The sequence below is a fragment of the Lissotriton helveticus genome (genome assembly GCF_964261635.1).
Source record: "Lissotriton helveticus chromosome 1_1 unlocalized genomic scaffold, aLisHel1.1 SUPER_1_unloc_5, whole genome shotgun sequence".
NCBI lineage: Eukaryota > Metazoa > Chordata > Amphibia > Caudata > Salamandridae > Lissotriton > Lissotriton helveticus.
In genome coordinates this window covers 2,184,212-2,211,020 of record NW_027611692.1, presented here as the reverse complement: position 1 = coordinate 2,211,020, position 26,809 = coordinate 2,184,212, and the positions used below count along the sequence as shown (strand labels likewise).

Here is a 26,809-nt window from a genome sequence, read left to right as displayed (position 1 = left end):
GCTACACTATGAAGGGCCTCCTGATTTATAGACCCCCGGGCCCTCTTGCCAGGTTTGGGGACAGCCTAGTAGAAGGCATTATAGAGGCTGCGCTGCGCAGGGATAAGTTCCTGGTGCTAGGGGATCTTAACATTTGGACGACCCCACAGATAGAGCCGCCATGGACCTCTGCCAAGAATTACGTGCCCTTCAGTTAGATCAGAAAGTAAAAGATCCCACCCACCAGTGAGGCCACTTACTGGACCCCATATTTGCCAACTGGGGGGAAGTAGATGCTCTGACTCCTATACCTATACCTATTCCCTGGTCGGACCATCACCTGGTACCTTTTACCATACGGATCCCAGGGGTTAGATTACCAGAGCCAGCTCCTTTGAACCACCCGAGGCGGAGATGGGCCACTTTCTCCCAAGCTAAGTTCAGTGCGGCACTTATTAGAGGGGGGAGTCCAGGGGGGGATGATGTGGAAACACCTAACACTAGCCTAAGTATGCGCATTACCGAGGCGCTAAACTGTACTGCCCGACTCTCCCTGGCAAAATTGGGTTGCCGTACTCAAAAAACGGCCCGTGGTATAGTGATGAGCTTCGGGTGGCTAAAGCCGTACTTAAGCGCCCTGAAAGGCAGTGGCGGGTGGCATTTGCCACGCATGTCAAGGAGGAATATTTAACTGGGAGGCATGCTTATCATGGGTTAATTAGGAAGGCATAGGCGCTACTGATGGCGGTGGAAACCATACGCCAGGGGGTGGATGAGGGCCAGACTATGGCTCTCATCCTTTTGGACCTAAGTGCAGCATTCAACACTGTAGCTCATACCACCTTGCTACAGTGTCCGAATGATGGAGGGATATCAGGGGCTGCGCTTGAATGGATCCAGTCTTTTTTGACAGGGAGAGGCTTTCAAGTTCGACAGGGAGACTGCTACTCGAGGGAGATTGGTTTGGGCCAGGGCGTGCCTCAGGGCTCGTCCCTGAGCCCAACCTTATTCAATCTATATGTCTCCCCGGTGGCGTCCATCGTCGAAAGCCACGGCCTGCACATAGTGCCTATGCAGATGACACGCAGCTGGTCATCTCCCTATCGCCCGCGCCCAGTCTAGCGGCAGACAGATTCAGAGCCTGCATGCAGGAGCTGGCTACCTGGATGTCCGCCAATTGCCTAAAGTTAAACGGCAGCAAGACTGAGGTGCTCGTGGTGGGGGGGGCCTGTCTGTTTGGTCATCGGCGTGGTGGCCACCCTGTCTCGGGGATGCTCCCACACCCTGCCAGGAAGCGAAAAATCTTGGGGTGTGGTTTGACGCCGATCTGTCTTTTGGACCTCAGATAGGCCGTGTGGTGGGGGTATGCTTTGGCATCCTGAAAAGCTGCAGAAAGTTATCGATCTTCTTCCTACGGCAGCCCGAAGGACGCTGGTGCACACCCTCGTCCCATCGCGCCTGGATTATGGCAACTTGCTTTATCTGGGGGCCACTGGAAAGGCCATTAACCGCCTCCAGGTGCTGCAAAATGCAGCGGCCCGCTTGGTCTTGAAGCTTCCTAAAAGATCGGCGTCTAAGGCAGCCCTCCAGGCCCTTCACTGGCTCCCAGTAAGGAGCAGGGTTGAGTTTAAGGCTCTCTGTACGTGCCACCGCATTTTGTGCGGTAAGGCACCGGCTTCGCTCCAGGGCCTGGTCACCCGTTATGCGCCTGTGCGCGCTCTGCGTTCCTCCTGTACAGGGCTAATGAAGGTCCCCAGGATAAAAAAGGCACGCATGGGGGGTAGGTCCTTTAGATATCTGGCCGCGAAAAGCTGGAATGCCCTACCACTGGAACTTCGCCTGGAGCCCTCTGAACTTGGCTTCAGGAAGAAGTTAAAGACTCACCTCTACACGCAGTAAGCCGGGCCGACTTGGTGGCTGTGACTCTGTTGATTCCACTCACTACAGCGCGGGGACACGCCGTTGCGCGTAACCAGGCGCTCTACAAACTTCCCTTATTATTATTATTATTAGTGCGCCTGGGAAGTGCTTCTTTGAGTCTCCGCTTGTCACTTCTGTAGCAGAATGACGGCGACACTGAGCTGCATGTTGTCTCCTACTCTGCTTTAAAGTTGAAGGACCCAGTCTGGTGTGTGGGAAATATTTACAAGGTGAGAAATCTGCAGGTAAAGGAGTATCGACCAGAAAGAGCGTTATCGAAGGCAAGTAACTGGTGTGTTATGTTTTCCTGCTGTTGTATATTATCTCATTTTGGGTGGTGAACTCCGCTGGTAGAGTTTTCCGTACTCCGCGGAGCTCACATAGTTCCTAAAAACTCCGCTCCGTGGAGCGTAGCAAGTTTTTTTCAACGCTCACACTCTTCAACGCTATGTGCTGGAGCGAGGAAAATCCACCTCCTGATAAGATTTTTCCTTGCTCGCGCTCGCCATGGTCTAGTTGGCGAGCAAAATCAACCTCCTGGCGAGATTTCTCAAAGCGGGTCGTCGGATTTCTCAATGCAAGTGGTCGTGGCCGGTCACACCACTCGCATAGAGAAACCCTCCTTCGCATTGACCAAGCTGCCGCTTGAGTAGAAGCAGCTGCACCCTCTTGTGCTGCACATGGTGCCTTTCGCAATTATTTTTACAGGGCGGGACAAACAACAGGAGATCAAAATCACCACGAACGGCATGACCCTTACGCACTACGATGCTTGCGGAAATCTGAGTAGACCGCCAGAGTTTTTTTGTCACTTTGCGAAGTTCTTCATTGAGGAACTCCGCATAGGCTTAATCTTACCATGAAAATATAGATACCAGTCATATGTTAAGAAACAAGGGTGAGTAGAAACATTTTGGGTGGAGTAAAATTTAAGACATTAATATTGTGATTTTTATGGCAATTAGTTGATTTTTTCAAGCACTAACACTTCTCTGTGTTAAGTAAAGACCTTGAGAGTTTTGTAACTTTCAGATACTCAAATTGTGGATTTGTTGCAATTAAAAAATAATTCCAGGCCTGAAATTTCTTTGGAGGTTGCATGCGGGCAGCCTAAGTTATCCTGCAAGAGTTTCTTGATGAATCCTATTGCAACTACAATATGTGCTCTCTCATGTAAAGTCAGGTTGTTAGAAGCATTTCTGCAACTCAAGATACGCCTTACTTTTCACCTGGTGTGGATGCATTTCTCATGTTTAGTGAGATCTCCTTTCTGAGTAAAACGTTTCTGGCTTTCCCCTCCTGTATATGGCTTTAGTCCAGTGGGAATTCTCTCTTGTGAAGTGACATTGTATTCGAGACTAAACCTTATCTGACATTCAGAACACACATAAGGCATTTTTCCCCCGTGTGAGTTCGCTCATGTCAAGTGAGAAGTAATTTGTGACCAAAACTTTGCTTGCATTTCGAGCACTCATAATGTTTTTCCCCAGAGTGGGATCTCTCATGAAGCATAACTCTGTCTTTCAGATTCAAGCTTTTATGGCATAAGGATTTTCTCCAGTGTGGAGATTCTCATGGTGAGATAGCGTTTTTCTCTGCAGCTTTTCTGGCATTCAGAGCACTCATAAGGTTTTTCATCAGTATGGAGTCGCTTATGGTTAGTGAGGCTGTGCCAATCAAATAGGAATTTCTGGCATTCACCGCATTCGTAATGTTTTATCCCCTGTGTGCATCTGCTCATGTAGAGTGAGATTGCGTTTAAAATTGATTCTTTTCTGGCACTTGGAGCACTGAATAATTTTAATGGTGTGTTTTCTTATGGCGCTTGTAACCATCTCTACCTCTGAATCTTTTCTGACATTTAGAGCACTGATAATTTTTTTTCTCTAGTGTGGATTCTCACATGTTCAGTGAGATGAGATTTTTGGCTGAAACATTTTAGGCATTCAGAGCACTGATAAGGTTTTTCCCCAGTGTGGATTCTTATATGCCGAGTGAGACTGATTTTTTCACTGAAACATTTGTGGCATTCAGAGCACTGATAAGGTTTTTCCCGAGTATGGATTCTTATATGCTGAATGAGACTGATTTTTTCACTGAAACATTTGTGGCATTCAGAGCACTGATAAGGTTTTTCCCCAGTGTGGATTCTTATATGCTGAATGAGACTGATTTTTTCACTGAAACATTTGTGGCATTCAGAGCACTGATAAGGTTTTTCCCGAGTATGGATTCTTATATGCTGAATGAGACTGATTTTTTCACTGAAACATTTGTGGCATTCAGAGCACTGATAAGGTTTTTCCCCAGTGTGGGTTCTTATATGCTGAATGAGATTGCTTTTTACACTGAAACATTTGTGGCATTCAGAGCAGTGATAAGGTTTTTCCCCAGTATGGATTCTTATATGCTGAGTGAGACTGTTTTTTTCACTGAAACATCTCTGGCATTCAGAGCACTGATAAGGTTTTTCCCCAGTGTGGAATCTCACATGTGCAGTTAGAAGTGATTTAAGTCTGAAATCTTTTGGGCATTCAGAGCACTGATAAGGTTTTTCCCCAGTGTGGGTTCTTATATGCTTAGTGAAACTGAATTTGTTTATGAAACATTTCTGACATTCAGAGCACTGATAAGGTTGTTCCCCTGTGTGGGTTTTTATATGCACTGTGAGAAAGTGTTTTTCACTGAAACATTTCTGGCATTCAGAGCATTGATAACGGTTTTCCCCAGTGTGGATTCTTCTGTGCAGTGTGAGACTACTTTTTGTACTGAAACATTTCCGGCATTCAGAGCACTGATAAGGTTTTTCCACAGAGTGGGTAAATGCATGTTTATATAGAGTCGATTTGAAACTAAACCTTTTCTGGCATTCAGAGCACTGATAAGGTTTTTCCCCAGTGTGGGATCTCAAATGTGCAGTTAGAGTTGATTTACGGTTGAAATGTTTTGGGCATTCAGAGCACTGATAAGGTTTTTCCCCAGTGTGGAATCTCAAATGTGTAGTTAGAAGTGATTTAAGTTTGAAATGTTTAGGGCATTCAGAGCACTGATAAGGGTTTTCCCCAGTGTGGGTCCTTGTATGTTCAGTGAGTCTGATTTTGTAACTGAAACATTTATGGCATTCAGAGCACTGAAAAGGTTTATACCCAGTGTGGGTTCTGATATGCCGAGTGAGACTGCTTTGGTCACTGAAACATTTCTGGCATTCAGAGCACTGAAAAGATTTTTCCCCAATGTGGGTTCTTACATGCCGAGTGAGACTGCTTTGGTCACTGTAACATTTCTGGCATTCAGAGCACTGATAAGGTTTTTCCACAGAGTGGGTTAATGCATGTCGAGAAAGACTTTGTTTGTTACAAAACCTTTCCTGGCATTCAGAGCACTGATAAGGTTTTTCCCCAGTGTGGGTCCTTGTATGTAGAGTGAGTCCTCCTTTGTCACTGAAACATTTCTGGCATTCAGCGCACTGATAAGGTTTTTCACCAGAGTGGGATCTCATATGTTTAGTGAGTTTAGATTTACGGCAGAATCTTTTTTGGCATTCAGCGCACTGGTAAGGTTTTTCCCCAGAGTGGGTTAATGTTTATTTATTTATTTATTTTATTTATTTATTTATTTTGTAGAGCGCGTAGTCACCCGGAGGTATCCCAGCGCTAAAAAATCTTATCTCCTGAGTACAGTGGACCAAGGGAGGGGGAGAGGGAAGGAGGGACAAGGAAGAGGACGGGGAGGGCGGAACAAGGAACAAGATAAGGGCCAGGAGTGATTCACTGTGGGAAGAGGTGGGTTTTGAGCTGTTTCCTAAACCGGAGGTATTGAGGTTCGAGACGCAGGGCTCGGGGGAGAGTGTTCCAAAGTCGTGCAGTCTGGACTGAGAAACGCCTTCCTCCCGATCGAGCTCTCTTGAATTTGGGGGCAACAATGAGGTTTTCGGTGTCAGAACGGAGAGGTCTTGAGGATTTGTAAGGGGCGATGAATTTCTTGAGAGCAGGGGGGCCTTGATTTCGTCGTAGTTTGTGGGCCAGACACAGGGCCTTGAATTTGACCCGCTCTCTTATGGGGAGCCAGTGGAGGAGTTTTAAGGCCGGTTTGGCCGACGCTCTGGCAGGGGTATTCGTGAGGATACGGGCCGCGGTATTCTGAATTCTTTGAAGTTTATTCAGGGTCATCTCTGGGGCGCCCAGGTATATCACGTTGCTATAGTCAAGCCTCGAGATTATTAGGCCTTGAATAAGCAACTTTTGGGAGTTGGGGGGCAGGATGGGCAGGACTTTCCTCAATGACTTCAAAAGACCAAAGCAGGTCCCGGCCACTTTCTTTGCCTGCACGTTGAACGAGAGGTCGGTGTCAAGCCACACTCCCAGGCTCTTTACTTCCTCTCTGGGTTCTGGAGGAGGGCCCAGACAGGCTGGCCAGATGTTTGGGGACAGTGTGAGTCCTTTTGGGCCCAGGAGCAGAACCTCCGTTTTTGACCCATTTAATTTTAGGGCAGAGGTGTTCATCCAGTGATGGACCTCCACAAGGCAATTAAATAGATCTGCTGGTTGTTGTTTGGGGTGGGATAGTGACACAACCAGTTGTGTGTCGTCAGCATAACTGACGACACTCACTCCGAATGGAATGATGACCTCCTCCAATGTGGACATATAGATATTAAATAAAGTGGGGCTCAGGGAGGAGCCCTGAGGCACGCCACATTGGAGGGGAATTTCGGAGGAGCGGGCGTTGTTCTCCCAGATTTGGTAGGTCCTTTGAGCCAGGAAAGATGTAAGCCAGGCTAAGGCGGAGCCCTCTACACCGGCTCCCTTGAGTCTTTTGATAAGGAGTCGGTGGTCGACGGTGTCGAAGGCCGCGCTTAGGTCGAGGAGGATCACTGCCACTGATCCTCCTCCGTCCAATAGCGTTCTGGCCTCTTCAACCGCTGCTAGGAGGGCGATGTCTGTGCCCTGCCCTGGGCGAAAGCCCGTCTGGGAGCTTTTTAGTATGTTATTGCCCTCCAGGAACTGGGAAAGTTTTCTATTCACCAGTTTTTCAGCAATCTTGCTGATTCCTGGGAGTAGGGAGATGGGCCTATAGTTTGCCAGGTTTTCGGGGTCGAGGGAGGGTTTTTTTAACAAAGCTTTCACGACCGCCGCCTTCCAGCTTGGGGGTACGACTCCCTTTTGGAGTGAGGTGTTAATCAGGTGAGTCACGGGGGGGATGATCGTGGAGGCTACCTTTTTGAGAATTCGGAGTGGGGCGGGATCCTTAGGAGAGCCGCTTTTTATGGATGTTAACGTGTCTTCTACTTCTTCAGTCGTGACTTGGCCCCATGAAGAAAGACGGCAGGGTGTTGACGGTTGCGGGAGATCGTGTTCCTCACCCAGAATTGCGGAGGGAATAGCCTCGAGGATTTTTAGGATTTTCCCGTGAAAGAAATCCGCCAATTGTTGGCAACTAATGCATGTTCATTTAGAGTCGCTTTGAAACTAAAACTTTTCTGGCATTCAGAGCACTGATAAGGTTTTTCCCCAGTGTGGATTCTCATATGCTCAGTGAGATAAGATTTACGCCTGAAACTTTTTTGGCATACTTTGCACGGAGAGTGGTTTTCCCCAGTGTGGATTCTCATATGCTCAGTGAGATAAGATTTACGCCTGAAACTTTTTTGGCATACTTTGCACTGAGAGTGGATTCCCCCAGTATGCATTCTGTCAAATTCTGTGAGATAAGATTTATGGCTGTGTCTTTTTTGGCACATGTAACTTTTTCCCCCAAATTAGGTTATTTTGCCTTCATTGAGGTGGTTTTGAACACTGAATTTGGTCTCACAGTCCGTATTTTTATAAGGTGTATACCTAGTGTTAATATCTCTGCGATTAGTTTTCTCTTACTTATATGCCACGGTAAGAGGGAACCCGATTTTAGAGTCAGGCTTGTTTAGATAATGTTCAGCATTTATCTCTAAAAGAAATTGTGTATAATCTTCTTAACACTTGAATTGAGCAAACTATGTCTTGAAGCAGCCCTGTAACACCTGTCGAAATGTTTCTATCAGATAATAGTCTTTAGGTTATTGCCTCTCCGGCAGCAACTTATTTTGTGACTGAAGTTTTTCTCAAATCTATTTGTATAGGTTCTTAACAATGCAGTGATAAGGTGTTAGTCTGATATTTAATGATTAAACTGAGAAGTACCTTTTTGCACTGAAGTAATGGCAGTAACTGAGGGTGTTAGAACATGCACAGTACTATTGTGGATCACCAGTTGCAGAACATCAGTTCCTTTTACCCTTTCTTTGTTTGGTGTAAGGTAAAGATTTGTAGTTCTGAAGACGAAGATGTATTTACATTACCCATAGCGCAACTGTGCTCATTTAATCCATTTTTATCTTTAACAGTTTTACATATCATTCACGCACAGCAGATAATGTTGAGGCAATTTACATAGAATTACAGAACAGTACACAATAAAAAGGAAACAATCTGAGATGGTTATGAACACAATAAAGTGGTGTATTTGTAAGGTTTTCGCAAGAGTGAGCAGAGTGTGTCATGGTTTTCTACCCAGAGGCAGATAGTCTCAAGCTTGCGTAACTGGTTAAAAACGGTTGTTGAACAAAGGTAATTTTCCAATCTTTCGGTTGTTAACGTGTCAGCTTCGGAGTCTTCTCTCAGCGTCTCTTCTTTGATGGTCTGCAGAAGAAACCTTTTGTTATAACTTTCTTTTATGCAATGTGTGTTTCCTATCTGGAATTACATGATGTTTTAGATGAACGTTATTCTGTGCACAGATATGGCTTTGCTCTGGGTTAATGAAATACTAAATTAGAGACTTCACTTACAGTATAGTACTTTCCTCAGCTCCCACTTCCTCGCCACACCTAGATTTTGGAAATTGTTTAAACGTAGAAGGCTGGATGTCCTTCAGTTTTTCAAAATAATCCTTCTTATGGCACTGACTTCAGTTGCCTGGTGCTAAATCTTGCTTTCTTCGTCAGTAATTTCAATCACCTATAATATTAAAATTAAACAGTTAATACATGAAAATTTCCAAAAATATAATTTACAAGCCAAATCAATGCAGAGTTGCAGAATTTTGAAAATGTGAGCTGTTTTTCAGACAGAGCCGAGTGTAGAGTGGTAGCCTGAGAGTACTTGGATGTAGGAGTGAGGATTTATAGAATTTTCAACATTTTATTAAGCTCACAAAGGATACATGTACCCTATGGACTTGTAACATTGAATCCCAAAGGCAGAAATTAAAGTCATATGCACAGGCACCAAAACAGATATTTAAAAAAGGATACTATTAATTAATTTTTAATCTAGATTTCTGGGACGGGAATTTCCCCTCCATGGACACCAGGCATTTTTCCCCTGCCCTGAGTTACCACCTACTTGTATCTAGTATCCTGACTTTTCAGTTTTGGCCTCTGCCGCACGCAAATCTGTTGTGTATTGCGAGGACTATGCCTAGACATATCCCTCAACTATGGTCCAGAGTATGAATCAAGGGCAATGAAATTAAGGCGTACTTTCAAGTGATCATTGTATTCCACTTGATTAACCTTTGTTAGGTTTCTCTGCACCTGGATGTACCGGGTGCAGAAAAACAGGACACCATTTTTGTCCAGACAGGAAAATTAGACTGAAAAGACGCACAAGACTCTGGGTGCAGCAGAAGCAGCCAAGACTTATGCTGTTTTTTTACAAACTGGGGGAAACACACAATTCTTCCCTTTGTTGGACATTTCTTTACCCTTCCCTCCCCTGCTTCACCCATCGCCCAACCAACCACATGCATATAAATACCACCTGCTTAAATCAAGTGGTAAATAAAAGCCCAAAAACATTATGAAATAATGAATGGCATGCGGTTTAACAGGCAGAAGAATCTGTTCCTTGTGGCAACTCCCCAGTCAATGGCGTCAAACTGGTAATTACACATTACTGCGATAAATCTACCACAAAACAATTACATTAGATTTTTCTGCCTCCCCAGTACTGTGCAACTTCTAACAAGGGACTATGAGGGGTCTTGGACCGGTCCTGTGACCTGGAGGGTCACACCAAGTGTGCCCTTATTTAAGGCAGACGACTGTCATGGGTTTAACAGCTACAGCGGTGGTGGCAATGCACCCTGTTGTAAGGATCAATAGCCTGATGAGATCTTTGCATCATGGTCAGTGGAGTGGCTTCCTACTGACACACCCATGTAATGCTCCATTTCTATGTCTGTGCCCAGACTTTGCGCTAACATCAAGTGTGTGTTTAGGGTGTTGGTGCGCGTAGAATAAATGCAATGTGAGAGTGCGACAGAGTAAACAGCATCTCCTGCCTGCCAGTTGTGTATGCAAGTGGGACCATCTATCCCTCTTTTATACCATAGTTCAAAGTCCTCTGATACCAAGGAATAAAGTGCACTACAAAGTACTCAGGTGCCTGCTGTGACACCAGGGCTGGTGTCAGCCTATCTAAGTTGAGGGGACATCACCTGCAGGCTGAATTACTTAATGGAGAAGCTGTGTACCTGTCCTGAAAAGCCTAGAAGTCTGCCTAGAAGCCTGCCTGTCTGGTAAGAAAGGGAAGGGAGGAGAAGGCTGTCCTGGAAGAAGCAAGGTCTGACACATCCTCGTTATCTGTAGGGCGGGCCGGAAAGCCATCCAGCAGGACCAGCTAGTCTGAGGGATTTCCCGCCCCGCCAAGACTCTACCAACAGTTCAAGGAAGAAAATGAAACTCTACGACAAAGTGATTGTTGAGGCCCAGTTGGACGATTGTGTGCTGCCAACGGCGTGTTCAAGGTTGCATTTGCCAAATTCCTAACACAACAGGGTCTGAATCTACAAGATTCCTGGAGAGCATGTGCTGGGCTTTTAGCTGCTGAATTTCTGACTACTCTGTGTCAGAGGTCCATGAGGGACTACAACTATCCAAGTGTCGAACACCCTGTCTGAGCTTACGCCTGTGGTCCAGCCGGCCATAGTGTGGGCTCAATTGCTGACGGTCGGTCCTCCAGAGGGGCTGGACTTACTGACAGGCCAGGTGTGACTGCTACCTTGGGACTGCTGATCTTCAGGCAAAGGCAAAGAAAAGACAGAGTGGGTGTCCTACTGTATGCAGCCTTACATCCAGGACAAAAGCGCTCCACAAAAGCCTGCTGGTGGGTCACTGCTCTCTCAAATGTTCGGGCGTGCCATTCAAGTGCCGGGAAACAGGAAAGAGACCCAGACAAGACTGACTCATCCTGTGGAAGGACAAGACGCTTACGACAGAGCATATACACATTGGGGTGACTGGAGTGACAGAACTGCACCTAAACTATATTCATGGTACTCCTAAATGCCCCTAGAGGGGAAGAGGGTATCAGAACCGGACACACCTGTCTACAGCACATGGTAGTCTGGCATGCCTGCACCTTCCTTTCACCCAGACTGTCCATAAAGTTGATTTTAGAGCTGCTACGCACATAGCAGGGGGAATCTCAGACCATTCTCTGGTGGAGGTGCAACTCGATGGTCCGGTTGTGGACTTCATCCTACCACCAAGGGTTGATCCGTGATATTTAAAAGACAAGACGTACAAAGCTCGTATGAGAGATAGAGCAGAATTCTATTTTAAGGAGAACGGGCGGCCTGTTGAATCAGCTTGCGTGCTATAGGGTGAATTTAAGGCAGTGATTCACGGCCAGATACAAGCCTTGATTGGGTGAATGTCGAAGGAACGTAAATTGAAGTGCGAGGTTAAGGACAGGGAATGTGCTTTCCTGGTGGGTTGGGTTGGCAAGTGGGGAATCAATTTCTCTCCGATTACACCATCAACTGAAGCAGCACACATTAAGAGCACTAATTGAAAATAGCGTGCAGTCTTGCGCTGGCTACCCAGCATTGTCTCTATGATGTCGTTGATAAAGCCAATGAGTTGCTTAAATGGTTAGAGAGACAAGACAAAGGACGGAACTGGATCCTGGAGGACACTGACAACAAGGGGACGGAAATACTGGGAGAGACTTCCTGAAAGAACTGACCCTGTCAATGCTAACGAATGAGGACCGAGACGCACCAGACCAAGACCTGACAATAGACTAAATATATAAGACAATAGGAACCTTGAAAACAGGGCAAGCGATGGGGCCTAATGAGCCCCCCTTAGAATTATATAAAAGCATGATGGATAAAATCAGGGAGTGCCTCCCGAGGAGGTTTCAGATTGCCTGAAAATAAGGGTGTCTCCCGGAGCACCAAAGAATGTCTGAGGTCGTGGTCATCCCAAAAAAGGATGAACCAGCAACTGAGTTTGGGTCTTATAGACCTCTCTCCCTGCTTAATTTTGAGACGAAGGTCCTTGCGTAGGCCCTGGCGATCTGCGTGCGGACAGTAATTGCAACAATGGTTCATCCTGATCAATCTGGCTTTATGCCACACCAGGGAAGGCGCTTAAATCTCCAACACCTTAATGGGGTACCACATGCAATAGGGGATTCCTTTGCTGAACCAGTGGCGCTGCTGTTAAGCTCTTGTATGTGGCCCCTCTAGCGAGCATGTGCGTCAATAATACAGTCTACCGAGTCTTTGCCGTCCGACAGGGATGTTCCTTGTCTCCTATGCTCTTCACACATGTTTGGGTTCACTAGGACCTCTCTTATGGGGTATTCCAGTTGATCAGGAGTGGGATGTGAGAATCTCCGTCTGCTAAGACGTTTTGTTATATGACACATAGCCAGCCTTCCTTAGTGAACGAATCCTACACATTTTTCACATACTTGGAGATTATTCAGGAGATAATATCAACTGGAAGAAGTCCTTAATATTCCTGCTGGTGGCAGGGACCCTGCTGCTGCACTCTAGGTGCACAGTTCGGGGGGCACTACATAGCTTTAAATATTTGGTTGTGTTCATTACAAGAGAGCACAGGCAGGAACACACTCCCGAAATTAGACAGTCTTCGCTGGGATCCCCCACACTTGCGGGCGCTCCCCCTCTCCTTACTGGGCTGGGTGGCCCTATTTAAAGTGATCACCCTCCAGGGTCTCCTGTACATTGTGCAAAAAATTCCTTTAAGATCCCACCAGACATTTTTTTTCAAAAGGTAGTCTGAGAACTTCGGCTCCTGTTGTGGGATGGTGGCACGTCACGCTGAGTAAGTTGCAGAGGGGAGTTTATTAAGGTGGACTGGCGGTCCGGAGCATTCACAAGTATTACTGGGCCACGCAGATGGTGGCAGTCAACAACTGGGTTTTTGCGGACCGTGAGGAACCTGCTTACCGGGTAGATAGATAGTCCATGGGCAAGAGAGGTTACCCCACCTGGTGCTCTATCGAAGAAAGCTTGAGGGCACCCTACCTATTCGTAGCCAAACAGTGGTAAGGGTGTGGAGAGAGGCTACCAAGTATTTAGGCTGGGAAGGTAAGCTGACTGAAATTACTCCACTGTATGATGGTGATCTCTTAAGTGCAGTGGGAGGATTGCAGGGCTTCACAAAATGGGGATTGATTAGCTTAGAGCGGCCGGGCGATGTGTGGGGGGACAGGTGCTTGTGTCCTTCACGATCCTACAACAAAAGTATAAATTAGGTGACTAAAAACGGTTCTGACATTTGCAGGTGGCCACGCTCTGCAAAGTCACATCCGGGAAGGGGGGCAGTTGCCTGATGCACCCCACTGGAGGACCAGCTACTAATTGATCTCCTGACCGAAAAAGCATTCTCAACCATCTATAGGAAGTTGATCTACAATTCTCTGGATCACTTGGGGACCTGGAGAGCTGTGCGGGAGAGGGATCTAGGCACGCTTGGCGATGGCGATTGGGTTGAGGCCATTCAGGGTGTCAGAGAGTTGGCAATTAGAACTCATTTTTGTCTAATTTAACTACAGATACTGGTACTGCCAAATCAATGACCCTGTTTACATTAAAGGGCAGCTTGAACTCAGGGCTCAACAACAGACTCGATTGAATAAATGACCATCACGCTGCTTATCTTGCCAAGACACAGGTACTTTGTAAATCTCTTTTTATTAAACAAGTGCTCAATCGATGGTGTTGACACCGAAAATAAGGGGCACATTAGTGAGAGTGATGAGACCAAAAACACAAAGTCTGCAAATATAGAGTGAGTAACATAACCAAGGTTCTGGAGGTCGCTGGGCTGCAAGACGACTTGCCTTTTGGTTCTGGATCATCCAGGGATGCAGACAGGCCAGTAGGACTGGGACCAAGACAATAGTTCTCTACAGATCTTCACCAGCAGAGAAGGCTGCAGTGCCCTTAGGTCGCCAAGAACTGAAATTTCTCCTGTTGTATCTAAGGTTTCCCACCTGTCCTTGCGCCTAAAAGGGGGTGAGGACAGGAAGATCGCTTGCTCCACCTAACAGTAGTGTCTGGGGTCACATTACAAAGGCGGCAAGGCCTTTGAAAATCCTTGCCACAGATGGCTCTTCCTGACCAGGGGGAGGTGTGAGCACCTCCACCCAGGAAAGACATCGTTATCGACCTCGAAGTGCACAGGCACTCTCCCCATGAGGACACAACACACTCTGGTGGTGGCTGGCTCAGGCCAGTCGGTGACCACAATAAGGATTGGTAGATTTTAGGGGAGCCCTCTAAGGGGTACTCTGTGTGCAATTTTTAATAAATCGGACACTGCAATCAGCGCAGGTATATTTCCTAGGACAGCGAAAACTCTACAGCAGGTCTTGCTCATAGTCCTTCTACTGTGACTTCCACTACTGAAAATTAACGTTGAATTGTTAAACCAGGGCCAGGATCTGGACAGGAGCCAATGAACAGGAGGGCAACTCACCAGATAATAGAAGTCTTCTGTCTTCACACGCACTTAGAGAGAACAATGCCATCCCATGTATTGCATGACAAAGAGACCACAACCATCAGTGAAACACTCACCTCTCAAATGTGATTCGTTAATAAGAATAAAATTAACATAATGCGTCCCTGGGGACCCCACAGATACATCGTTCCTACCAGTACCATAAATGCTTGGGGTCCCGCAGGTAAACCTAACAGTGCTACAAAGGCTTAAGCGCCCTACAGGAAACATTTTGCTAGCCCAGTGCTACAAATGCTATGTGCTCACTGCAGCAAGACTGGGCGCTCTAGGGGCGCAATTAAGTTGCTTGGCATTCATCTACACTTGGCTAAGCCACGTGATAAAGGCAGTAGATCAGGATGATTCTCCTCGATCAGAAGTAGCTCTCACTATTGAAAAGGCGAAGACCCTGGTATAACACAAACGGAGACATGCGGGTAGGCTCTACCAGGACATGCAGTAAACTATTCATTTATGTATATGTAGGATTAGATTGCTTTTTTTTAAAACATTTTTATTTAAAGGTGGCACAAGCAATTGAAGCACATACAGAGTATTTCATTTAACAAAACTTCCATCATCTGTGTAAATATTACAAGAAGCAGTTGCAGAGAAAAAAAAATAAAAATAAAAAGACGACAAAGAATAGAATCAGTAAAAAGAATTGCAAAATAGTAAGATAAAACAGGGCTTAGTTGCACATTAATTCAATTCGCAGGTAGGAAACAAGCAGCCCCATATTCTATCAATTTTGGGCCGTGCTTTTGCACCTCTTTTCCTAGCTAGCAGTAGCTCCATGTGGTGAATCTCTGTCACCAAGCACCACCATTCGTTTGCATGAGGTGGTTGTTCCGCCATCCATGCTCGAGCTATAACCAGCCTTGCACATGCTAATAAAATAAAAATTAGATCTTGAAATAATAAAGTGTTGAGTTGCAGGCCTAAGAGAATCATATCTGATGATAATGTAACCTCAATGAGGTGTTTCGATCTCAGAGTATTTTCTATACTGTCCCAAAAGGGAGCAAGAACAGGGCAAAGAACCAGCATATGTTCTAAATCGGTAGCCTGAGTATGGCACTTTGGGCATTTAGTACAATCACTGAAAGCATTGTTGGGAGCCCATTTACTTATTTGTAAAGGGGTATAGTAAAGTTGACATATCGTTTTATAAGCTTGCAGTTTTAAGCTTGAAGAGTGGACTAATGTATCGATTTTGTTTAAAAAGGAGGAAATATCATTTGAACAAATACTGGTAGTAAACCGTAAAGCCCATTTCAGTGCTATTTTGGGACAGTCATCTATCTTGCATTCAATAAAACATTTGTATCCTTGGCTAATGGTATTTTTCTTGTTCCCCGCTCCTTTATACATACATAGCCAAAAGCCTGAGTCAACAATCTCTTTAAGGTTTAGTTTCCCTATAAGGAAGTCGCGTATTTGTATGTACTTAAAATAAGTATTTGCTGGTAATTTATATAATAGCCTAAGTGTATCAAAGTCAAGGAATCCTGCTGACCCATATAGGTCCCCCAATCTTGTTATGCCTCGGTTCGCCCATATCTTACATCCTGAATCGCTAAAAATACTTGGTAATCCCGGGTTATTCCAAAGAGTTAAAAGAGAATGGTAGAATGATGCTTTATTCGGAGTCATTACTGTCTTCAATATGTTTATTATATCTTTCGCTGTCTTGAACTTAACTCTTTTAAAGTAATTCGGGTCATTATTTCTGGCCAAGAATTGTAAGGAATTTGATCCTAACATAAATTGGTGAAAAAAATATGGATCGCTAGAATTAAACAAGCTCTGTAACCGTCCCAGAAATAAGGCAAAGTAGTACAGTCTGAAATCTGGATAATTAAGCCCTCCTTTAATGAAAGGTAATTTCAGGGAAGAAAGTGCTCTACGATTCTTTTTAAAGCCCCATATAAAACTGCCCAATATGCCGTCAAGTTTCCTAAAAAATATTTTATTTATCTTCAAAGGAATGCATCTAAATAAATATAAAAAAAAAAAAATTGTGAAGGAAGCAAGAGTTTTGTGGAGGAAGCAAGACTTTTGTGGAGGAAGCAATGATGGCGGACTGAAGCCGCCACAGTGAGGACGCTTCTGCTGGACCTCCCGACCTTCATGCTAAGCTGAACCAAACGGCATCAAGAGAGCTAGGAGGATGGAGAGATAGAGATACGTTTCTTTTTCGTACGATTGTACGATGTATGCAGACGAGCAGATGACTTAAGAGCCTGGGACCCTAAGAAGCTTTAAACTTCTCTTCAGAAAAGTGGTTAACTCGCTAGATAAACTTTTTAAAATTACTTACTTGCTGCTGCTTGCTCGAGAGAGAGAGAAAAGACGCTGTACAGAGCCACGGCAGAGCGGAGCAGAGCGCTGCGGAGGGGAAAGCGTCAGGTAGGAGCAAGCCAGCGGTTTTCCCAGTTGAGAGCTCAGGGCGGCAGCGAGGGTTAAACGAAAGTGGCGAGGACCAGGAGTAAGAAGAGGCTTGAGAACGGTGCAGCGATGGCCCCTAAACAAGCACCCAAAAACCCCCCTCGCCCGAATAAACTGCAGAAGGAGACTAATGAGGGTAAAGAGACTGGTGTGCCGGTGGGGGTTAAACCAGCAATAGCAGCACCAGAAACTGTAACAGTAATAGCAACAGCAACAGCACTAACACCAATGGCTGTTACCAAGCATGCCTCTTCCCCAAGCGCTCTCACTCCCTGCATACAAGGAAACCAAGTCAGTAAACCAGTAGTAACCCGTCCGTTGGTATTACTGACCTCAGAGGTGAAAGATACAGCATCAAGTGCTGGAAAGAATGTAAAAGGAAAGAATGTAAATGTAACTTTTAGCAATAAGGGGCTAGCTAGTCCTCCGGTTTCTTCTACTACTGTCCCCATGGCCAATAATCATACAGACGTTGGCTTTACCACCACTAATGGCGTGCCTATAACTACAGACGACACCATTACAATTTCAGTCAACACATTCCAGACGGAGGCAGATGTGGCGCAGAGTTTCGTCGAAAACTGTCAGGGTCCTGAGGGGGCGAGCAGGGTGGCTCAGACCCCAGGATCTGATACGGATAGAGTTAAACTGATCAACGATGTTGTATCTAATCAACCTGATTCACCAGCTAACTCAGACAATGATATTGTGATTACCAATTACATAAACACAAACATAGCAAATGCCTCAAATGGGACTGCAAACGAAATTGGAAAGGGGGAAGATCTAGCCAGAATTGACCTTTCAGCAGCAGAATCTAACGAGGATGAATATGAGGATCTAGGGGTTGGAGAGGGCCTCGAGGGTGAGGAGACTGAAGAGACTGAAGATGAAGGGAAAGCTAAGACCAAGGTCAAGAAGGGCAGGGGCTTGAACTTAACACTCTGCCATCGACATTGACATCTGCCAGTGCCCGGGAAAAACTTTTGAAAGATTAGAGCCCACTGCGTAAGTGGATACAGGCAAAAGGAGGAGTTAAAACCATTTCTAAACGCCTCTCTGGCAATAATAACATAAATAACTTTAAGACTATATCTGCCAGTGATAATATACCTCCAGACTCTCTGCAGATAGCTTCACAGAATGTAATAGGTAAAGGCTCCAGTTCCGTTACTACAGTGGGTGAGAATGCTGACTCCTCGTCTTCCTTTCACGTTGGCAGTGAGTCTCAGTCTACTCAGGCCCCTCATACTGCATTAGACCTAGCACTGATACCAACGATACCAACCTCACCCCAACAACAGCCATCTCAAGCAACTGCAGCCTCCCCCACGGGAACTTCTTTGGATCTAATTTTGAAGACGCTATTAGAACATCGCCAAGAAGTTCAGCTCAGCTTCTCTCAATTAAGGGAGGACAGCTGTAAAATGCAGAGCTGTCTGCAGGAGGTTAGAGGTAAACTGCACAATGTCACTGAGGAGATTGTTGAAATACAGCAGAGGATTGTCACAGTTGAGGAAACTCTTGCTACTACTGTAGTATCTTCAGATTGCCAGGATAGAGACATTCTGGTACTTAAGAATAAGGTTGAGGACTTGGAAAATCGCCAACGGCGCAAGAACCTGCGTTTCTTTGGAATCCCCGAGGGGTCAGAAGGGGCAGACACCCGGGCATATATGGTCAAGTTTCTGCACAAAGCCTTCCCAGATCTATCCGATTGGGATTGGGATTCCCAAATACAAAGAGCTCATAGATTACCTTTGTTCACGAAGAAAAAAGATGGCAGATTTCCTAGACCTATACTCATTTATCTGGGAAATTTCTTATTAAGACAGGCTATTTCCATCAAAGCCAGGCCCAACAAACCGGTGACTGTGGATGATGTTACATTCTTTACGAAGTCAGACCTTAGCAAAGTTACAATGGACAAACAATGAGAGCTGTGAAAATTGATAGACCCTTTAAAATCTATGGGGGCAGTGGTCTATCTCCAGGAGCCCGCCAGGCTTAAAGTTATAAAGGCATAGAGGGTTGGCTCTCTTAATTTTTTTTTCTGTCATTCTCTTTCCGTGTGTTTTCACACCTTTCTATTTTTCTCTACTCTTCTAATAAGGCATTAAGGTACTCATGTATGATTTAATACGGAAGGAGGGGGTCCTTGAGGAGCTCCCACTGACTGGCTGCCCATCCAGCGGCAGCAGAAGATAGGGGTAGGCTTTCGGGTAGGTACAGCGTGTGGGGAGGGATGTAGGTTGAGGTTAGGGGGAGTTTGTGGGAGGGGTGGCAGGGACCTAGGGGAAACTGAAAAAGGTGACACAAGCAGGCACAATGGCAGGTACAAATTTACAATCTTAGAAGTGTTTTTTTTTTTTGAAGCAATTGTTCAAGACATATCTGAATTAAGACATGTGTCAAGTTAGCTGCCTTGCTTGGAATGTTTCAGGGCTTAATAATAAAAGCAAAAGACAACTTGTTTTTGAAGAATTAAAAATGTACAACCCTCACTTTGCACTATTAAATGAAACACATATACGATACCAAGATAGGAAAATATTGGAGCAAGGGGGGTATGAGCTTATAACATGCACACCATTGAATGCCTCTATCCGTGGGGTGGCTATACTCAAGAGAAAGTTATTTAAGGTTGAAGTTAATAGGGTAGCATCGGATAAAGCTGGAAGATGGGTAATTGCTCAAATTACGCTATCTAATTTTAAATATACCCTATGCGCAGTGTACGGGTCTAATCACGATGATGCAGCAATATTCGACCGATTAAAAATTGAACTACTAGGCTGGGAAGGGAGATATTACTTATGGGGGACTTTAATTGTGTTATAAACTACGCAAAAGATACTACTAAGGGCATTCCCTCACAAAGAATGCGCAAGACTAGGGCATCTATTTTAGAACTAGCCCGTATACATAAACTGAAAGATATTTGGAGGCACCTTCACCCTGTGCTTGCTGGATACACTTATCACTCTATACCACATAAAATGTACTCGCGCATAGATATGGCTTGGGCAACGACCCATATTTTGGAGTGTTGTAAAATGGAGATTTGCCCTAAGGTAACATCTGATCATAACCCCATAATGGTAATCTTCAAGATCGTATCTAAAAAGACAGAACCTAGGCTATTCTCCTTTCCCAGACATTTGATATCTAATCCGAGGTTCACTTCTCTTTTGAAAGAACATATAAAAGAATTTCTAGAGTTTAATATTGATACGGCCAAAATTACCTCAGTTTGGGATTGTTGTAAAGCTAGCATCAGAGGCTTTGCCCAACAGTTTATTATACAACAGAATGCCAATCGTAAGGAAGAGATCCGTTTAATCACATCAAGGATAAGGGGGTTAGAAGAACATTTGGCCGAAATTACTAGAAAAGAAGGTGCGGGGGCCTCTCATAACCTAAACAAAGCTAGCCTAGAACTCAAGCTGATAACGCTACGATGCGAGACTAAGAAATTTTTAAGAGATAAAGTCATCACTAAACTACATAAATATAAACTTTTGCAATATGAGAGCGGCGACAGAATAGGTAAAATCCTCGCTTATAAAATTGCTGAAGACAGAGCCACTTCTTTAATTAAGAGCATAGAAAGTGCAAACGGTATTAATTATACTCGCCCAGATCAGATATTGCAACAATTTGTAGAATACTATACTAAATTGTACACCCCCGAAGGTGTCCCCCCTACGGAGCTAGTGGAAAACTATATCAGAAACAATTGGCGGCTAGAGAAGGATATAGTAGATATGGAAGGACTGGAAAATGACTTTACTCAGGAAGAATTAAAATTAGCTATTTTTTCTCTTCTCTCTGGGAAGGCTGCGGGGGATGACACTTTGCCGATTGAAATTTATAAAATTTGCTGCGAGGAACTACTTCCATTATTTTGTTCAGTCATTAATTAGATAAGTACAACAGATAGGGCCCGACCTCTTGGAACACTGCAAAAAATATCCTTTTCCTAAAAAAGAACAAACCACCTACAGAGTGCGGGTCTTACCGTCCAATCTCCTTGATTAATGCCAATGCCAAGGTATTTGCTAAATTAATTGCCACAAGACTTTCTCCCCTCATGCCTAAGCTGGTTAGTGAACACCAGCATGGCTTTGTATTGGGCAGAGATACAACTCAACATGTAAACACGGCTATAACCTTGTTTGACATAGCTGCCATTAATCCCTCCCCACTCGGAATACTACTCGACGCTGAAAAAGCTTTCGACCGAGTGGGGTGGGATTATCTCTGGGTAATCCTTAAAGAAATCGGGTTTAAAACTAAGTTTTTAACGAAAATTCAAGCACTTTATGAGTGTCCTAATGCTGTAATTGGGTGTGATTGTTTACTTTCTTCTAAATTTTCAATTTTGAGAGGGACCCGGCAGGGATGCCCGCTATCACCTCTATTATTTGCTCTGGCCATGGAACCTTTCATTAATGCTATACAGGCGCAGGTGATGATAAAACCATTTATATCTGGGACAAACTCGCTTAAAATTACTACTTACGCGGATGATTTGGCAGTTTATACAACTGATGTGATTGAAGCTATGGCAGGAATTATCAAAGAAGCAGATGCATTTGGCGAAGTTTCAGGATACAAGTTAAATTTAGGCAAGACTCAAATTATAGCTGTTGGACCCGGTCCTTTGGGCAGGTCTACCCCGTGACTTTTTTTGCTTTTTCCTAGCCTGTTTTTGGAACCTGGATTGGTGATTGTAGGCCTCTGCGCACTTTTTCACTGTGGTACAGTGTAAAGTGCGTGTGCTTTCTGTGTATGGATGGTGAGTGACCTGCCCTCCCATAGGAATGACTGGGAATATGTATGCCCATGGTAGATTCCTGATGCATGGGGAGTGCAGGGTCGAGTTTGATATGTATGAACTCGTGAGAATGAATGCTGCAGAATGGTATATGCGGCATGGCTGTGTGTAGTCTAGAAGCGCCACTTTTAGAAGTTGGCATAATTGTGTAGTGAGTCTGCTAGCACGTGATTGGCTGATGGGCCTGGCCCAGGCATGCCTGGGCCTGTTGGTAGATGGACTGTCTGGTTTGAGTAGAACAGGGTCTGCAGGGTCCGCAAGGCCCCGGAGGAGGGGGTAGATGAAAGGCCCCTCTGCTGTCAGGGATGGGAGGAAAGAGCATCTGGTGGTGCCGGGCTGTGCCTGTCGCCCACCCTGCTGGCTCTCCATCCGGGCGGCCTACTGTCACCTCTGGCCCTGAAGCTGTCAGGGAGACGTAAACCAGAAACATTCCAGTACTCAGGGCCCCTTGCACGAAAGCTTCAAAGTACTTCAAAGGCATTTCTGTGTATAAGAAGGGACGGTGTCTCCTTCCAAAAGGTTCTTGTCTTTGCTCTTGTGGCTGACTGGGATCTACGAGGGGTGGGCGCTGCCCAGCCCCTGGACACCTGGATTCCTGGACTCCTGGGGGACCCTTCTGCCTGCCTGGGCTGAAGGGGGGACTTGGCTTTGCCCCTGGGGAAGTTCTGGGACCATGGCAGCATGGAGAAGCTGCCCTTTTCCTGTGGAGAGCGCTGGAGTTGGTTTCTAGCGCCTAGAGGCGCTGGGCTTCGCCTTGAGCGCCTGGGAGCGCTCTGCCTGCTGTCTAGCGCTTTGGAGCGCTTCATTTCCCCCAAGCGCATGAGAGCGCTGTCGCTGGACTTTCTAGTGCTTAGGAGCGCTTTTGGTGCTCGCTTATAGCGCTGGAGGCGCAGAGGATTCCTGGCCGTATTTACTTAATCAATTACGAGTGCCCACCTCGATCTGCCGCGGTGAAAACAAACCACGAAGGGGCCCGACCGGATTGGCCGGTGGATAGTCGCGTCATCGGCGACGCCGCGCGGCCATTGGTTGGCGGCCTCGCGTCATGAGGGGCTCGTCGCAGGAGCCGCGACGCGATTGGCTGGGCCGCCCCTGAGGCCGTGGAAGAATGGGGAAGACGAGAAAGGCGGCGGCCGGTTAACAGGGCTCCCGTGTGCAGAGGGAGCCCTGCAGCGAGAGGAGAGCGGCCGCGAGCGGCTGAGCGGCCCGGCGGGGCTCCGTGGTGGAAGAGGAGCCCCGCGCTGGCCAGACGAAGAGAGCCGCCGCCCGGAGGAGCCGCCCCTGAGGCCCGGTGAGTTGAAGGGCTGGGGGGCTCCGTGTGGACCGGGTGAGACGGGGGCTCCGTGATGCTGCTGCTCCGTGAGGGAGCAGATGGGTTCTCGTGGTGCCGGTAGAGGCACCAAGGAAGGGCGGCCCCGAATGGCAGTGGGTCGCCCCACCGTGAGCAAAGAGCCCGCGAGGGGCTCTTGAGGGCCCGCATTACTTCGTGTTGGTGCCGGGTTAGAGGCACTGCTTCAGGGCGGCCCCAGATGGCAGCGGGCCGCCCCAACGGTGTGTAGAGCCCGTTTGGCTCCAGAGAGGGCCATATTCGAGAGGGGGGGGGCTTCGGGGCATATTGTCGGTGCTCGTCCCCTCCTGCCCCCGAGTGTGAGGACTAGAGTCCGGTGAGGCTCCTGGGGGCATCATTGTTTTAAGAGTCTGTGTGGCTCCAACGTCTGGGGCATGTGTGATATGCCCAGAGCCTGTGTGGCTCCAGCAGTGGCGCAGTTGGCGCCTAAGGGCCAGTGAGGGCCCTGGCGCAAGTTTGTTGTTCTCCAGGTGCCCAGCACTTTGTGGGCACCTGCCACGTTTAGGCTTTTTGTACTTTGAGACTGGCACCCTGACTTTGGACTCAGGGCGTCGGAGCCCCAACAAGGCCGTTGGCCTAGGGACTGCCACAGGTAGTGGCTCATGTGATAGTATTTGCCTAATGTGAGGTTTGCGCATTGTGATGTGGTGCTAGGAAATGTAATGCATTTAGTATGATTACGCACCTTGATCTTACACCTCTGACTGTTTTTAGACATCATGTGATTCTTGCGCTATCGCTTTACTCTTGACCCCTCTGAATGTGTAGGTTTATGCAGCATGTGTCTTACTTTTCCTGCGCTGCACCTCTGAATGTTTAGTCATCATGGGTGTGAGAAGTTGGCCTGGTAAGGGATGTTTCCAATTCTGGAACCACCTACTACCTGACCAAACAATCCCTTATGGTGTCTGGTTGTAAGTCAACCTTATTAGACAAGCTATCCTAGGGGTAGCATGGACTAAGCAGCCTAAAGGCTTAACTTAAGAGGTCGTGTTAAGCGAGCTGTTTTACCACATACAATCCTGTAATACCAAATGAAAGGGCACCACACAAGTATATATTATAAAAATATATGTGTTTATTACTAAAAACAATCCCCAGTATTCTTTATGAATAAAGGGGCACAAGCGTTAAATCAAAAGCACTGTTTAAACATACAAGTTGCACAATTATGGATGAGGGCGGGTGGCCACTCAAACCATATACTAAACAAGTGGTATAAGAGAGACCACTCGAGCAGTGGTTAGGCCTAGGGCCTAGGGAATCGCTGGGAGCAGTCAGGACAAGCAATGCTGAAGTCGGGAATGGCCCTCGGGATTCGGGAGATGTGCGGAAAGCGCACGCATGCACCAATGTTAACCAATGGTGCGTAAAAGTCAAATAGTTAAAGTTTAAGGACACTTCCGCTGAACCTAGAGGAACAAAACTTAACACACAGACCCTAGAGGTGTGCACCAGTGTGGGAACACCGGCGGAGCAAAGTTACCTCACCCACAGGAAGTGGGTGCACAGGGTCGAAGTGGCGTCGGGTTTTGACACGCAGGCTCTTGGTGCTTGGAGCTGAAAGGGCTGCAGGCAGGGTGAAGACGAAGTGTCCGGTGGAGTCCAAGGGTGGACTCAAGTTGTAGAGTACCTGAAAGCAGAGGGGACAGAGTCTGGGTCACTCAGCAGTGACCAGGGTGGAACCAGGACGGAACCAGGCAATGTCGGGCGCAATCAGGTGGTCGTCGAGGAGCTTCTCTCCGCTGTCACGTGGGCTCTGGGGCATCTGCGACGTCCAGGAGCAGGTCACGATCTGTCCCACGCAGGCTCTCACCGTCGGTGCAGTCGGCTTCAGGTTTGGAGCAAACAAGCCTTGGTAAGAGCAATCCACGCAGGATCGGAAGATTGCTTCTCACTCGGACCAGGAAGGTCAGAGTCGGGGCTCCTTTTCAGGGGAGCTGGTGTGGATCTGGAGCAACCAGATTCACGAGTCTTCTTCGGTAGTTCGTCGGCACAGGGACCACAAGCCAGCTGGCAAGTGACCGGGCCAACGCGTTGAGCCAAATCGTGCCAAAGGGCCCCACGCAGCACTCGTCGAGTGTGGAGGGCTGAACTTCGGCTCAGGAGTAGCTCAGGGTGGGGGCTTCTCAAACCCCGGTGTACAGCTTCGAGGGTCACTCGTGGGCTGCACGGTCAGCGTCTCGTGGTCACTTCAAGATGGCGTGCCCCACGCTTCCGGTCGCCTCCACGGGTCTCAGCTTTGCATGGACTGTGGATCGGGCTGTTAGAAGCTGGGCAGGCTTGATCTCGTCGATCTCAGTCGCTCGAGTTCCGGCGGGAACTGCAACTAAGTAGATGTCGAGGGCTGGATGGTGCCTGCTGCTGCAGGGTGGTCACTCCTTGACCACAAGGGAGATTCTTCGGGCTTCCACGTTGAGATGGAGGGCGAAGGGTCCAGAATATCGTTTCAAATGTTTCTTCCAGGAAATCTGATGTGCATTGGCACTGCTCCCACTCTTATTCGAATCTGGTGGGCGTGATTACCTGCTAGGTCCCCTCCTATGGGTGGGACCCAGGAAGTGGGTGGATACACCCCCTTCCTTTGATCCAGGCCGCCCTGGCACGAGGGCTGGAGTGCCCCAGAACCGGTTTGGCCGGATTATGCAAGGGGCAGCCTTGTGCGCCCCAGGCAGTGTCTGGTTTCTTTCAAACCTCCCTGCTACAATACACTATCTCCTGTCTGGAGGGCGGTGACACCCTCCTGTGACAGGAAACCCTTTGTCCAGGACCCCCTTGACTGGGTTTCGGTCAGCTCCAGGGGTCCAGACATTTGTCTGTGGCAGAGGCATCCATTTTGTGGATCTTAAGGCCTTTGGAGAAATCAACCGCATTAAAGCAAAGTAACATGTCTTACCCCTCTAGAGGGGTGGAATGCCATCCCCGTCGCCAGAACTGGCGAGGGGATGGTATTCCAAAGCGTATGACACCTTACACGACATGTTTTGATAAAGCCAAACCAAAGTTGCTAAATAACCGCGAGGATTATAAGGCACTTAATAGTATATGGTATGGCATTATCATGAAACAGCTTAGGGATTTGTTCCCGACGGCTGCAGACAGGCTCAGCTCATGCTAGAGCTCCATCTCACATAAAAACCATGCACCCAGCCTCCAGGATTGGTGAGGCCTGTCTATAGGAGTGGCTCACAGGTTTACATGTGTCCAGATATAGGTTTAGACATAGGTATACTATATCTAAGCAAGGGGTGTGTACACCACCTTACCCCAGCTGAGTGATCAGCCAGTTGTGTCAATTTAAGAACCAGCCAGGGGTGGCAAAAGATATGCTGCAGCCCCTGGTAGGCCTTAGTGGCTCCTGTGCCCTGTGCACCTATAGTGCATTCTACAGGGGCTGACAAGGAGTCCATTTCCAATTGGTATGTACCTAGGGTACATGGAATCCATTTTACAGAGAGAGCAGATGGCC

At 46.8% G+C, this 26,809-nt stretch overlaps 2 protein-coding genes across 2 annotated transcripts in view; one reads left to right on the top strand and one right to left on the bottom strand.

The window, feature by feature from the left end:
• Positions 1-26,809, top strand: part of LOC144806139 (uncharacterized) — a 355,769-nt gene that overhangs the window by 160,424 nt on the left and 168,536 nt on the right. The gene's annotated exons all lie outside the window — the stretch shown is intronic.
• On the bottom strand, positions 3,322-7,510 carry LOC144806156 (uncharacterized). The gene is made up of 3 exons (XM_078672583.1): positions 7,345-7,510; positions 3,808-5,400; positions 3,322-3,407 (listed from the first exon to the last, which is right to left on the bottom strand). Exons 1-3 carry the CDS (start codon positions 7,508-7,510, stop codon positions 3,322-3,324), a joined length of 1,845 nt encoding a protein of 614 aa, XP_078528709.1.

Coding starts and splice junctions, on each gene's coding strand:
- LOC144806156 (XM_078672583.1), bottom strand. CDS start 7,510: ATGAGAATCCACACTGGGGAAAACCACTCTCCGTGCAAAGTATGCCAA. Junction 5,401..7,344: donor CAAAGCGACTCTAAATGAAC/ATGCATTAGTTG, acceptor AACTCACTAAAC/ATATGAGATCCCACTCTGGT. Junction 3,408..3,807: donor CCAAAAATCTCATCTCACTG/AACATGTGAGAA, acceptor ACAGAGTTATGC/TTCATGAGAGATCCCACTCT.